The 15,156-nt window shown below is 32.1% G+C and overlaps 1 protein-coding gene across 1 annotated transcript in view; it reads left to right on the top strand.

Moving 5' to 3' along the window:
• The first annotated feature begins 529 nt into the window (after nucleotides 1–529).
• Nucleotides 530–15,156, top strand: part of LOC121128778 (somatomedin-B and thrombospondin type-1 domain-containing protein) — a 26,880-nt gene continuing 12,253 nt past the window's right edge. The window contains exon 1 of the mRNA XM_040724397.2: nucleotides 530–968. Within this exon, the coding sequence (XP_040580331.1) occupies nucleotides 722–968 (247 nt within the window). The 5' untranslated portion in view covers nucleotides 530–721. The remainder of the gene's footprint in view (nucleotides 969–15,156) is intronic.

The following is a 15,156-nucleotide window of genomic DNA, read 5'->3' as shown; positions in this document are numbered from 1 at the left end:
TTGGTTCTAATAATTTGCTTAGTTGCAACTTGTACAAAATTAAAACTTGTACACAACAGTTCCAACAAAAGTATTTTATCTGAGGTACGACTTTATTACGCTAATTTTTTGAGGAGAAATATTCTGATTTTGATTGTTTCAATATGTAAGTTCATAAAACTATGAAAATTGATACCCAGTGGATCATGATTCATAGATACACTAGCAAATCTATTTTTGTACCTACATAATAGTACCTATATATATGTGTACTATCCACCTATAGTTACTCTTCTAGGTACATCTTTATTAAAACACCCCTCCAAAAAAAGTTATTTATAATTTTTTCTCAAAAAAATCCGTCATGAAAAACATACGCGAACATGTTAATAAAAATAATTTTTTGCACCCCCTCCTCCGTCTACATATGTATGATGAGCTTGGCGCACACACCCATTCCTAATTGGGCATGCAAGTTCACCTTCTTCTTCTATAGCCGTGTCGTCTTCTTTAAAAGAAACAACATGATTGACCTGGATATAGTTTTATTTTCATTACCTTTTTATCAATAAAAGTGTACGGAAGACTCCGTAAAACTCTTGTACATCCCTCGAGTCCATTTTAGTCAGAGAGCGAGGGATCGATACTTTTTGTAATTATCTACTACAAATATTACTTAAAATACAGAGAGTTATAAAAATTTGACTATTGGAGCCATTGGACAAGCCATTCATAAATAGCAATGCAGTATTTTAGTGCCCTTTTTTTGGTTTTAAGTGCTCAACTATTTGTCACGGAGGCATTTTATGGATCCTGCCGAAAATCACGGAGATGTTGTGATGGAAAGGATTTGAATTGCCTCGTGGACGAAGAGTCTTCCAATCAACAGCAGCAAGTCAACGAACAAGAGTATGAGGAACCTTGCTACTGTGATCATGGATGTCTTGAGCTCGGGGACTGTTGTCCTGACTTTAAGGACTATTGTGGAGGTAATTTCATTTGTATTTTTCATCCATCTTTTTCCCCATTTTTAATTCTAACTATTTTCTAAATATAAAATAATGTACAAATGTGGATAATTACATGTCTAGGGGGCCACTTCATACGAGTTGAATCTTTCTCAAGTTCAACCCTGATTTATAAAAATATTGTTAATAACTATATATGTGATTTGAAAATATGATATGATGTTAAAATACTCTGTAAATATGGAGAGGGAACGGGACTATCCAATACCGTTGATGCCCTCAAGTATAATACATCATAAAAAAACAATGGGCAGAATATTTTTCTTTATTGGTCATTATTGTTGGGGAGAACGCATTGCTCAAACCCTGTATATGTATATGTGAGTAACAAAAAAAATAAAAGCTGGGTACAATAAGATTCAAAAATCTTGCACCAATGACCTCAAAATACTTCAATAGCTCCATACAGAGAAAATATGACCTCTTTTGAAATATATATTAAAAAAACACGTAAAGGAAAAGGTATTCAATTTCCTATATTTGGCAATTTTCACGGTAATTACCTGGAATCAAATTATACAGTTATATAAACATCAATTATATCATTATTTGAAAAATTGAATTGTGGATTTTAAATCCGAAACAAGTTTAGAACTCAATATCTTTCATAAATGTATTTTTATGAATATGTCTCATCATATTCAGTTTAGAAAACTCTATATGAAAATATACCAAATCCTTGAGATGTCCTTCGAATACTAACGGAGGTTATTGAGCTTTCGAAGCTTCCAAAACATCTGTTTATGATGTTGCCAAAGATTTCAAGGAGTCTCATGGGTCGGGAACATCTGCAACGAAGATTCCTGATCGTTCTGAGGGCAAAATACGAACTCCATACTTTCTGACGATAAAGGAAATATGCCCTCTAGCTGAACCCCTGAAATTACTAATAGATTTTCAATTGATTTCAAAATTCACCTATAAATATTAGTCCATAGACCCATTTTGATAAATACTAAGCTATGTAGACACAATTTTACTTTAGGATATCTAAAAGAACCAAGTATATTTATGGTCTTGTCCAAACCTTGTAAACGTGAAAATATGTTTAACATTTAAACAATTAATTATACAGAATTTTATTTATATTTACTTATGAATAAATGAATAATTGTGAAAGTAAGCTGGATTCGAATTGTAACCCGGTTGAGTATAAAACATGACATTTTAAATTCTATAGTGTCGAATAATACACCTTAGTCATTCTAGTGTAAAATTACGGGTAGTGTTGATTCAACTAAATGAAAAGCATTTTCAAAATCAATAGATAAATTTACACAACTATAGGTCAGTTGTTTGATAACCCTTGTCAGACTTTGTTACACGTTGGTCAACAAAAATCAAACGGTCAAGTAGTTTTATTTTTGTTACCTAAGTAACAATATATTTAATGTTTAAAACCATTGATTTTGTACCATCAGACCATCCATTTTTCATTTTACAAAATATAGTCATCTGAAAAGGTGACCATTTATTACTTTCTTTTTTTAACGGTGTATGGATCGTAGGGCCTATTTTGGAAATCTACAAGACTTCTAGCAATCTGAGAAGGGGTTGTAATTGACTTTTTATAATTATAATCAATGATCAGTGCTTTCTGTACGAATAAGGGATGTGAAAATTATCGAAATCTCCATGACCATATATTTTTAAAAAGTACATGTTGGTAACCTGTAAGATATTGTGATATTATTAATAATTCCTCATTATTTTCAACATTCAAACGTGTAAATGAGCAAGAAACACTAGCGTTTCATAGGTATCTCTGTTAGTAGATTTGTCTTCAATCAAACTTACCAACATGTTTTTTTTTTCTGATTTACACTCACGAGGATTTAAACAATTTTCACATCTCTAATTATAATTTAATATATTAACAGATTTGCTCCATTTTAACAAGGGGTGATAAATATTTCATTTATTTGTTTATTTTAAACATATCAGTTTACTTCTTTTTCAAAATATTTGAGGCAGTGATATAGTCAGTAATCACCCTGATCCCTTCTTCCCTCCCCCGATAGACCGCAAGATAAAATAGTTTATTATGAATACCATTTAATTATAATAACTAACTCCGATGTGAACTTCTAAATCATTGGAATAAAGTTCTTTATAACTCCAATTTGCACGTACATTATGAGGTCCTAATTCATATAACTATTTTTTTTCTGTTCATAATCTGACATACATATTGTATACCCAGTGCAGTAATCACATGGAGTCCAGGGCTTCCCATAATTATTTCACTAGTAGCAGTTACGGTCTATTAATGATGAGTCATGTATAAATATTCCAACTAACAATTCCAATATCAAATCTGTGATTACGTACTGATACATCTTGTTTTTTTAAATATCTCAGCTACACAAATATGGGTAAACAATTTATCTAGAACAAAGATAACCCGCATGAGTTGAGTTAAACTTTAACCATGACTTGAGCATGGAGAGGGCCATACTCAGAAGCAAACTACAGATAAAGTTCATATACATCATATGTGGCTATAATTAGTCTGACTTTTAGTTTTAAAAAAATAGTAAATTAGTTGTGTAAAAATTTGATATATTTAATACGAATCCTAATCGAGTGATTGAACAATACATGAAGGGTCTCAGTAACTACGTAATTTCAGCTCTTTTAGTTTCTACAAAAGACCAATAAGGACGACTGACAAATTTTATTAGGACTGGACTGATAGGAATTTAGTCTTTTTAGTTTTTTTACACCGATCCAACACTACATACGTCATGAGAGGAAATGGAAGAAAATAAAAAGTGATATCTTACGTAAGAAAAAAAAGATTAGTACCCCCAGGAATCGACTCAATCTCAAAATTGCATTTTTCTGCTTTGTTTTAAAGCTTTAGATGTTCCCTCATCAAGAATTAAAGTATGATACCCTGGAAAATAAAATAATGTTCAGGTTAGAGCAACAAAAAGTATTGCACTCATTTTTGATCATATTTTTTACAACTCTGATAGTAGCTTATCTATCGTATGAGTACAAAATATAATGCATATGATGTTTTATGGGTCTCTTTATATTTAACAGTAATAGTTGCATGAGAAAAATATAACTGCTTCGGCCATGATGTAACTGGAAATAAAAATATTTCACGTCAAATGACTTATAATATTTGCATATAATATTTAACAATACAAAAAAAAACCATGGGTTTTTAGGGTGCCCTTAAAAGTCAATGTTATAGATATACTCGTCTCAACCCTCCGCCATTTTATTCCCTTCATAATAAAACTTCTCTGGGAAAAATGTTTTGGACTTAAATTCCAATTCCTATTTAATGGTGACTCACACACACTTCTTAATGCTTTGTCCTATATTGAAAAATTAAGTGTATAAAAATTTGATATCTCCGATTTGTTTAAAAGCATAAAATTACAATACCAACTTTGTATATAAGCATAAATAAATTGTATGTTAATACTAATATCTTTACTGCGTTAGGAGTTTTTGCAGTTTCAATGAATATTCCATCATTTTTAACTGCAATTCGATTATTTAATATTTATTGTGGGTACATGGTATAAGGTTGCCCACAGGGCATACTGTCTCTTTCTACCTCAAAATTGGAGGCAGCGAATAAAAGGAGAGGAATCTCGACTTTTTCGAAATATTCGGACAATTAGCACTTCGGAGGAGCATGCAAATAAATAGAACCTCTCATTATATGGAAGAGGTTGTGAGTATGAAGTATTCTGGGGGAGGCCGGGAACGGAGTAGATCCGTGGACTGAGGGATGAGGCAGCCGGAAGAGATTACATCTCATTAAGTAAAGCACTACGCCTTTTTCTTATATTTACCATGAATGATTATAGTATAATTACAGGATGAACGTAATAGGTATCATGGAGAGGAACTTCTATTCTCATCAAATCCATTAACTCCTGAAACCATAAATGATAATATACATAAATAGAAATATACTGTACAAACTCCAAGTGTTTTCTAATCCTACGTGGACAATAATGATCCATTGAGTCGAGATTCCTCTCCTCCTGCTCGAATAATATATTCTTCGCTTTGCGAAATTATTTCCTTATTATTAAAAGGTTGCAAGGATTGTGTTTCAACTATTTTCAAAATTTGTTGTCTCAAATTTCGAGAGAGAAAGAGAAATTATGACGTGCGGGCAAACTTATAGAATGTACCTTTTAGTGTGACACAAAGTACTGTATCTATTCAATGAAATATTATTTTGTACACTCCCTCTACTGGGTATTGATAAAATTTACATTTATTCCATTTTTCATTTGTGTTTCAATATAAAAACAACCGCAAATGTTGAGAAATGGATAATTTTAGGCGAAAGTTTACGACCCAAAGGCGGTCAGTTCTAAATGTTATGTTAATAAGAGCCACCCTATGGTACAAATATGTACTATAATTATTATTATATAACGAATAAGAGGACTTTGCAAAAATTTTAACTTGTCATCTCACATCACATAAATACATCCAAGCATAAAAAGTACATTCTAAGAAAATAAAAAGACAATGATCAAAAGAAAAGATATTTGAGACTCTTTCTTAAGAAATAGAAATAAGTTTGTTTTTTTCCCCTTAATGCAAAAATACAAAACCAAATAAAATATGTCAAAGTCTATATACTACTTCGTGAAATGTAAAAAAATAAATATAACTGTATTTGTTGTAATATGATGATTGATGGCACAACATCGGACTCAATACAAACATATATATCTATAGTTGAGGAAATAATTATTTGATCCCTTGCTGATTATTCCAGTTTGTCCACTGACAAAGAAAAATGGCAGTCTCTAATTTTAATGGTAGGTTTATTTTAACAGTTTTAACATTACATGAACAAAAAAAAGTGGTACAAAATGTTAAATATTTTATTTTGGGCTAATAAAAAAACAATATTGAGTAGCCTTGTTGGCTAGTGACTAATTTTAACGACTGTCGAGCCCTGAGTATAGTCCCTTTAACACAATACACATCGTCAAGCATGGGCGTGGTAAACATTATGTTTTGTGGGTCTTTCTCTGCTAAGGAGAAAGATTGATTTCACTGCATCGAAGGGAGGATGGAAACCCATGGGCGACAGCCTCTTTCCCTTAGGCAAATCTACCAAAAGTAGATCGTGTAATGGAAAACGAGCTAGAGTAGTCCCTGCCTCATCAAATCATAGTCTTTTTTTTTTCTCATGTTGTTATTATTATTTAGTTATTCTTGAGAAGAGAGCGTCTAAGTATTGAGTGAGAGGCTATGTGTGAGATTGTTCATGAAAGACGGAGAATATCACCAAGGAGTTGGTGTGAGAAGTTATCTTCTATATTATGAAAGCAATATTTGTATGTTCGTCGAACCCTAATAACTCTGTTCAATGCCGGGTATAACTTCTAATGTAAAATACAAGATATCTTGTTGATTAGATCATCAATTTTCATATGTCAAAATGTCAACTTACTAACAAAATGGAGACTGTATTAAGTATATTATTACCATTCTCCTTATCAGTGTTTTGAACGTTGATTGGTTGAATTCGAACTAACTTTTGTTAAGCCGTAAACAATTATATAATAATTTCATAGGAAGAATTAGGTAAGGGTCTACTGATTTTGATCCTTTATCCCATTGTTGTTGTAGTTATTTTATGAGGAAAGGTTGCAAGGTACATCAAAGCTTTTACACTTAGAAAGAAAAAGAAAATGATCTGCCATATTTTAATTATACATTAATCAAAAATTTATCATTCTTTTTCTGATACATAGCCAATGTCAAATTGATTTATTCTATTTTCTCACCATTGGCCTCACATATGACGACAAGCCTCTTGCAAAAAGAGTTGCAAGTATTGCGAAGGAAATTCGGGTACATGGCAGCCCACTCCTAGTCGATGGAGGCCTTCATAGCTTCAAAGTTCGGGTGACAGATGATACAGACCCCCCTCTCGATGTGCGGTCAGCAAGAAGTCTAGAGGATTCACATCCACGCTGTATCGTGGTCCCAGAATGCGATGTTGTTAGTTAAGAAGGTCTGAGTAATTTTCGCGATGTGAGCGGGCCTCTATCTTGCTGATAGACGACGTTACCGTCAGGGACATTTTCCTGAACCCAGGAGAGCAGGATGTCCTTCAAAATGTCGATGTAAATGGCTGATGTGAGACCGTAACCCTCGGGGAACCAGATTAGGTGCACAATAGTGCCTATCCCCATAGCTGATGCTGGTGTTTGGTGATGTTCAGCGTTTCCCCGATGCTGACGCAAGGGTAATTACTGCAATTGTAGGCCTCTGTTGGAGTGTGACCTGCACGAGGAAGAATTAATGTTTAATCTTGTGAATTACAGTAAAGATAGCAGCGTGATATATGTAGTAAATGAATATTTTAAGATCAATTACTGAATTATATAATCAAATTTACAAATACATATGTGTAGAAAGGGGTGAAGGAGGTTTTTTTTTTTTGCTAGTATTAATGATTTGTACTTTTTTTAACATTTTTTATACTTTTTTTTTTATTTTACTTGATGACAATTTTTTTAAAGAATAACATCCCTTCTTTTTTTTTTTTAAATTAATTAATTATAACGTTGTCTGAATATACCATGCTACTTGATCGAATATAAAGTGCTGCTTGACCGGATAGATTCTTTCGAATTAGGGTATCAATTGCACACTTCTCCGTCTCCTACGCCTATTGTTTTAAAATTTATTTGTCTTTAACATACCCAAATACACACGACTTTTATCCCTACGTATTTATATTGTATATAGACTATATAGCCTTTGTGATAAAATTAATTATAAGAGTCACGTCTACTATATAAAAGATTGTAATTCTTTGTATGTATATACATGGTCAGAGAGTTGATCTAGATCATCCAAATGAGATACTTCGTTAGTAAAACCCATACGGGGATAAAAAAAAAGTGATCAAGTGATGGATATATTACCGTTTGAAACAGTCTGTCTCAAAAGGGAATAATTTCATTCCAAAAAGAGACATCCTTCAAGATGTTTAATCCATATGTCATTTAATATGCCACACATTAAAGCGTAGTTATTTATGCAAATACATAGATTGGTGACTCTTTGAATACTAAAAACATGATTTTCCCTACACACTTACGAAGGTAAAAATTACTATGCACCTACAAGGTGCTCCAGAATTATTGCTGCGACAGTGCTTATTTATTCGATCCAGTCTAGTCTTAGTCCTTGGACCGGTCCTATGGACTGTCAGTACTAGAACAGATTTAAAAAAAAAATACATTGGAGTGACGGCATCAAGGAACAAACCAAATAAGTTTTAGGACTGACACAAAACTCTCCAGATTTAGAATCCCATTAACTCTAACGACATTAAACTAAGAATATTGCCTGTAGAGATTTCGTTACTGATGTCAGAAAAATATTGGGACATCCAGGTGGATGTGCCCTAGTCCACATTGCAAATGAAGACTATTTTTAACATTTTTGAGACATCAGTTTTTAGCCTCTCTCTTAACTCGTTTGATTTTGCAATGTTGAGCATGGTCAAAGGGAGACCAATGCAGATTCTGGGTTAAACAAAGACTCCCTGATATCGGTTGTTGAGGTTTCCGTGAGCAAATATTCCGGAGGACATTATCAACCGAGCTGCAAGTCAGAGAAGAGGTGTCTCTTTCATTGAATGAGATATTGGTCATTGTATGACATTATTAAAGCTATAAAAAAGTGTCTTACATATTCTAATACAAATTATTATCTGTGAAAAATTAGATTTTTTTAATTAGACTCTAATTCAAAACAACCGTGAATATTATTTATTCAACCATTTGAATATATTTTTCTATATAAAAACTATTCGTTATATGTATAAGCATTTATTTGACTTCTCCAAGGACACAACAAACTCATTTTAGAACTTGATTAATGGTATTTGTGTTAATTGTTGTGTGTTTTTGTTTGTGCGCACATTGTCTCTTTGTCAGAAAAGGGATCATTGTATCAAATAAAAGCAACAATGGTTATGGTATTAAGAAATGATAAATGAGATATTTAAAGCTCCATAAATATTTTAATAGGATCACGTCATTCTTTCAAATTCACAAAAATTATATAGTGAAAGTGTTTTCATGTGGCGTCTACATTGTTGATTTAGGCCATTTTGGGGGCCTAAACAACCAACTTTAATAACAGTAAAACCGCTTGTCCACTGGAATACAGGGTGAGGACTCCAAAATTAGAATCATCTTCGAGGCTATCTCTCTTCAGTTTTAAAAGTCTGACAATTTTGTACTTGGCACCATTCGAAAGAACAGACAACAAAAAGCTACAATTTGATGTTTGTTTTGTTTTTGTTCGTTCAAAAATGTCCGAGTAACAAGCAAAATGGTGGAGGGTGTGCGATCTCAGACAAGAAGATCTTCACAGTGGAAGCTGTCCTGAACAGGGGAAATGATCGCTCGGGGTACCATGTCTTTTTAACAAAAAATTTCAAAATTCTATAGCTATTCACAGAAAATTAAATTTTTTGGAAAACAATTTGAAAAATCAAATTAAATTTCAAATATTACATTTTTTTTTTAAATCAAATATTTAATTTTCTAATAAAAAGCAGAAATTCCTTGATTTGGAGGGGGCTACAGCACCCTAGCCCACCCTTGCGGACGCCTGTAAATACACAGTCAAAAAAGTTGATATGTAGGATTTTGAGTGGTAAAATGCTTTAAGACATATTTTGGAATTCTTAAATTCGATTTTAGTACATAAATTGGCGAGAGAATCTTTCATTTTATAGCTGCAGATCCCATTGTTTTGCAAATTTCTTGAAATATTAGCATAGTAATTATAATAAATATTCTAAAGTAGTAAAAATATAAACCGATTTTTCTTCCTCGTTTAATTTTTAACACAGGTCAATTTTATGCTTTACGACCCTAAATAGGTAGTACCTACCACACGTGTATATTAATGTATAAACGACTTTACCACCTAATTAGAAGTTAACTCCTGAGTCAAATAGGGTAAAAATTGATATTTTAGCCACCCTTAATGATTTCTTGAAGAAAAAATAAGAAATACATAAATCAGAATATTAAGAAAACTGTTTTATGTTTATCTAACATTAGAGAAAATGTAAGGAAAATGTTTTGCTCAAAAGAAGGAAGATAAAAAAAATGCTATAAATTTTCATTACTTCTTGTAATACATAAAATGTATTACAACTATTTTTTTTTTTTTTTTAAATGGGCTTGACTCTACGTGATGTGTGTGTGTGTGTGTGGTCTTAAGCTGTACGCTCCCAATGTGTTTTTTTCCCCTTTTATTAGTGTGTGGATATATTTTAAAATGAAAGTGGAAAGAGTAGCAAGATTTACTTATAAAAAGATAGGCAGCATTTATTGAAAATCTGTCTCAAATACCGGGTGGTCAATTGAAATCTGAACACTTACTAATTCAATAATTAATGAAAATTGAGTAATTGAATCAAATTTATATTCCAATATATTGAAGCATAAGACATTAGTTACAAAACGAAACAAATTTGAGCTCTCTAGCTGACGTACAAATCGAGAATTTGACACTTGAACGTGATCGACGAATTTCCATAGCGCACTCCAAGCAGTTGGATGTCTCCAATACCACCTTCTGCGTCATCATCAAGTCCGAAACGGGGGAGAGGAAGAAGGGATCTAAGAAAAAGGGCGGGCAAACTGGGCCCGGAAGAGTAAGTGATTGAGGCCCATTGAGGTCAAACTGAAAATTAATATGATAACACCATCTATGTTATTAAATAAAACCAAAAAATTCGTCTCCATGGATTTGTTAAGAATCTGGGTGAGGGCTAAATTCGATCCAATTGTAGAGCATGACCCTGTTTATCTGATTCATTAATATTCTTAGTCCATTAAGTTCAGGATTATTAAATCAATTTCTCAAATATCTATCATTGATATTTTTTTAACATTATTTTTTAGATTCATTTTTTTTTTTAATGAGCAACATTTCTTTCAACTTCTCCTTATAAGATATTAATTTTAGCATTCCGTACTTTTAAATAAAACTTTTTTTTGACAGATATTAAAAACATTTCATTCCTAATAGGGATTCTAATTGAAATAAATACTTTTTGTTTTGAAAGAAATATTTTTGATGTTGAGTTAATAGTTAGAACCAGTGTATCAAACTTGAATTTTAAGTTAGTTCATTTTAAAAAAATTGGGTTGATTAGCAGATATCATTATTATTTAATTCCTGAGTAGTGAACATACTTTCCTAGATTCAATTATATGAGCACATTCGTGTGTGCTCATAATTGACGGAGCGTAACCATGAGGATTTGTTGCAGAGTTATATTTGTAAGACCTTTTTAGACTCAAAGTAGAATTGGGGATCGACATCTGAGTAATTCTAACAAATGTCCTTGTTTATATACTTCTCTCCTTCATCTCTTGTCACAGCTGATTGTAGCTAATATAATGAAACGTCATGAGCATTATTCTTTTCGTCCTTCAAATCATTCTTCAAATTTTCAGGGTTACCATGTTGATTTTTGGTTTCTTTTTTTAAACACGCCCATTGTACACAGGATTTTCATCATTATGAATGACGGAGAGTAACACTGATGAGTTATAAATGTATGTGTAATTCAATGTTAGACTAAGTGTAAAATAAAGGATCGAAAACGGAGTCATTCCTACCTACCTATGTTCTTGCTTGATACGGGGTTAGTTTTTATGATTGTTTCATTCATCTCATAGCTACTAGCAGCGAATCTAATGAAACGTTATAACAACTATGCTATTCTCCTCCAAAATATTCGCTAAATTGCCCTGATTACCTCGTTGACTTTTGGGGGTTTTTTTTAAATAAGCAAAAAACCATAGTAATTGACATCGAACGCAGCTTAACTCATTTAACTAAATAAACAAGATAAACTCTGCGAAGGGAAGAAAAGTAGCATATCGGATAAGGCTAGCCTTGGATCGGTTAGAGGACTGATTTTCTAATCAGTCTCCCCCCCCCCCAACCTTTTAGTCTTTTTTTCATCTGTCCGATCTTTTTTACCATGTATCGGTCCTAAGGATGGATACATCACGGCTTTATACCTCCTAACACAAAAATACTCTATATATTTTTTTGCCAGCTGTCGATTCCCTCCTCTCACTTGATACGTCATGGATATTTCATAATAGATTCATTTTGATAAATAATCAAAGTACCAAGTTGTTCTATACTTATGCTCCGTTTCTAAAAGGACAGTAATACAATTTCTTGTTGATCCCTCGTCCTTTATATAATATATATTGGCCATTTTATTATTAATTATATAAAAAAACTTTGGCTATCATATAGTAATCCAAATTTATAGTTACTCTTTTAATATAATATTACTAACTAATACTATAATAATCTAAAGAATGAAATACAATGTAGATTTAAATATTACAAAATATATATTTTAAAAATAGTGAAGAATTAATACATGACGGTAATAGTTTGGGAGTATCTAAAAGATTAATAGCAGTTGGTATGATTGACTTATTTGACTAACTACCAGATCATTTCGGGCCTCTTTTTCTCTTTCTTTTCGGGGAAAGGTTCCGTGATGCAATAAAGGTAATGACGTGACATCTCGTCTTTCATTCTTACAGTCCTAGCTATTTTTTTATTTTCTTCACTCCTAGCTAGGATTGAAGAATATAAGAATTAAGAACATAATGAATGATAGCTAGAACGTATAATAGTATGTTCTGGTCACACATTCCCTACTTTTAGCATGAAGTATCTTTTCTCTCTTTGAAAGATGTTATGATGAAAGGTCCCCAACTGAAATGATGTACTTTGTACCAATGTAATTTCAGCTGTTGTTGTTAGCATAAAAGACCTGTTCTAGGACTGACAAATTGTATTGTCACCGAACAGATAAAACTCCAATTTTTTTAGTTTTTTCTTTTTTTTTACCGATCCAAAACTACATAAGGGAGAATGACAAAAAATGATAAAGTAAGTGTTTGTTTTTTAAGCGACATCTAGTGTGAGAAAAAGATATATTTACGACCATGTACAGTGATGTATAAAATATGTTATGTCTGTATGTAAGAATAAAAGAAATCAAAAATTAATAAGGTAATCCGGACAATTTGAAGAATGTTTGAAAGCAGAGCAGCTTAGCTGTTATGACACTTGTATTTCATCAGCTGCTAGTTGCCGTTAGAAGAAGGATGTACACACAAATCTCATTCTTTTATATCCTAAATACATACAGGTCTGATCTTTAATTATTTTCAATTTTTCAAGAGTTTAATATAAACAAGAGATTTTGTGTGGATATTTATTTATTAAAATCATCTGAAAATAAGGATTTGCACAACTTTTAATCATTATGTGAGACTTCAACTCTAATGATTGCCTCAATACGAGGCCGAAGTTCATTGCAGGACTTGATTATGTTGTAAGACTCAAGCTTGGTCCAGTCCTTCTTGGTGGAAGTATCTAGACTGGACACTCCTGTGAGAAATAGTACACACCATCTCTTCCAGAAGCGCCTAGATAGAGTAGAAGAAAAACTTCGCGTCTGGAGAGGAGAGCGGCCACATGTTAAGGTCCTAAAATTCCGGAAAGTTGTCTTTCAGGAAATCTTTGCAGCGCAATGAATGGAGCTCCATTTTGACTGAAGCGCCATTGGGGAGCAGACTGGGGTCTCGAGAAAGACGATTTAGAATGTCTACATACATGACAGACATTCTCCCAGATGACATTCTAGGACAATCCCGCACGAAGTAGTGCTGCGATCTCAATCCTCTTCTCGTACTGTGTGTTCATGGTGGCGACTAGGACAATATTTTTCTTAGCAATCGACAGCTTGTTATGTGTTCTGCAACATTGCTTAAAGGAAAATTGTTAAGAAAATGACTCGTAACCTCTCAAAAATTGCATAATAGAAATGAGTAAATATTAATGATTGGCCCGGTATGTCAACATTTTTTAGGAGATAAAATATCTTCCTTTCGCCTCACAATAAAATAAATTATTCTCTTACTAATGTGATCTCTGCTAACCAAATAATAAGACGAATTAACGAATGCATTTCGGTAAAATTTGATTGGTCTAAGAGGCAGAAGAACATAAATTTTAATTTTTCTCCTTCTTCCATCTAATAAAAAGCTTTGTAAGCAAGTGATTTATATATCCTTTATGAGAATTGGAGGGGAATTTGACAGAAGATGATAATTAATTTGTGGAATATAATGAAATTGCAAACTCTTCTAATAATTACTACTTTTGATGGAATTATTCTATAACTAAAGCGATGCTTTTATGTATACACAATATACAATATAAATGTTATTTCTACCGTGAAATGAATAAATGGATTGCCATTATATTACTATTCAAATAAATAGAAGAAAGAAAAAATAGAATTTGAATCTGACATTCACATCAAAATCTATATTAGAATTATACACTTATATAATATCGGAATTGTATATTATAAAAAAGAATTGCAAAAATACTCCAGGAATAAAAAAATTATATATTTTTTTTAGAGTATGTGGGCCGTCAACACAAAAACAAGCTAGCATGATTTTTCTCAAAATTGAGAGTGGATTACATTTGTATTCTGCGACGAATTATTGTCGTCAATTTGTATCAACAAATTATTATTATTATTATTATAAGTACCCGCAAATTGTACTTACAATAGCCAAAATTGATCGTCCCAATAAAAGAATAATAAATTGATTGATTAAAGGTGTTAATATAAGTATCTTAAATCAAATAAAAGTTATAAACTACAAGTAACATTATTAGTTCTCTTAACTCATCCCACAAACTTGAGTAAAAAACCTCTAATTGGTTCAAATACGTATATAAATATTGGGCTGTGTGTAGCTATATATGAGTAAAATAGTTGGGTTTTTTTAAATTGAAGTATCAGTAATTATTGATTCTTAAATCGAATGGGGTTTGCATGTATGCTCCGAACTTTGGTACCTAGAATACTCTCCCTTTCACGTTTTCCCAAATTTTACAATTTTATGGGTGCATAACATTTTGAAATAAAGTTAATTAGTGAGAATATATGGCTTGATTTAGGAGATGAATCAAAGACATGGTCATTAATAGATGGAAAGGCCTAATTATTATTTTTTTAAACCGATATTTTTTACCACGG

Source organism: Lepeophtheirus salmonis, chromosome 13, assembly GCF_016086655.4.
Source record: "Lepeophtheirus salmonis chromosome 13, UVic_Lsal_1.4, whole genome shotgun sequence".
Taxonomy (NCBI): Eukaryota; Metazoa; Arthropoda; class Copepoda; order Siphonostomatoida; family Caligidae; genus Lepeophtheirus; species Lepeophtheirus salmonis.
The sequence above is the reverse complement of the archived record's forward strand: the minus strand, read 5'-3'. Positions and strand labels throughout refer to the sequence as shown.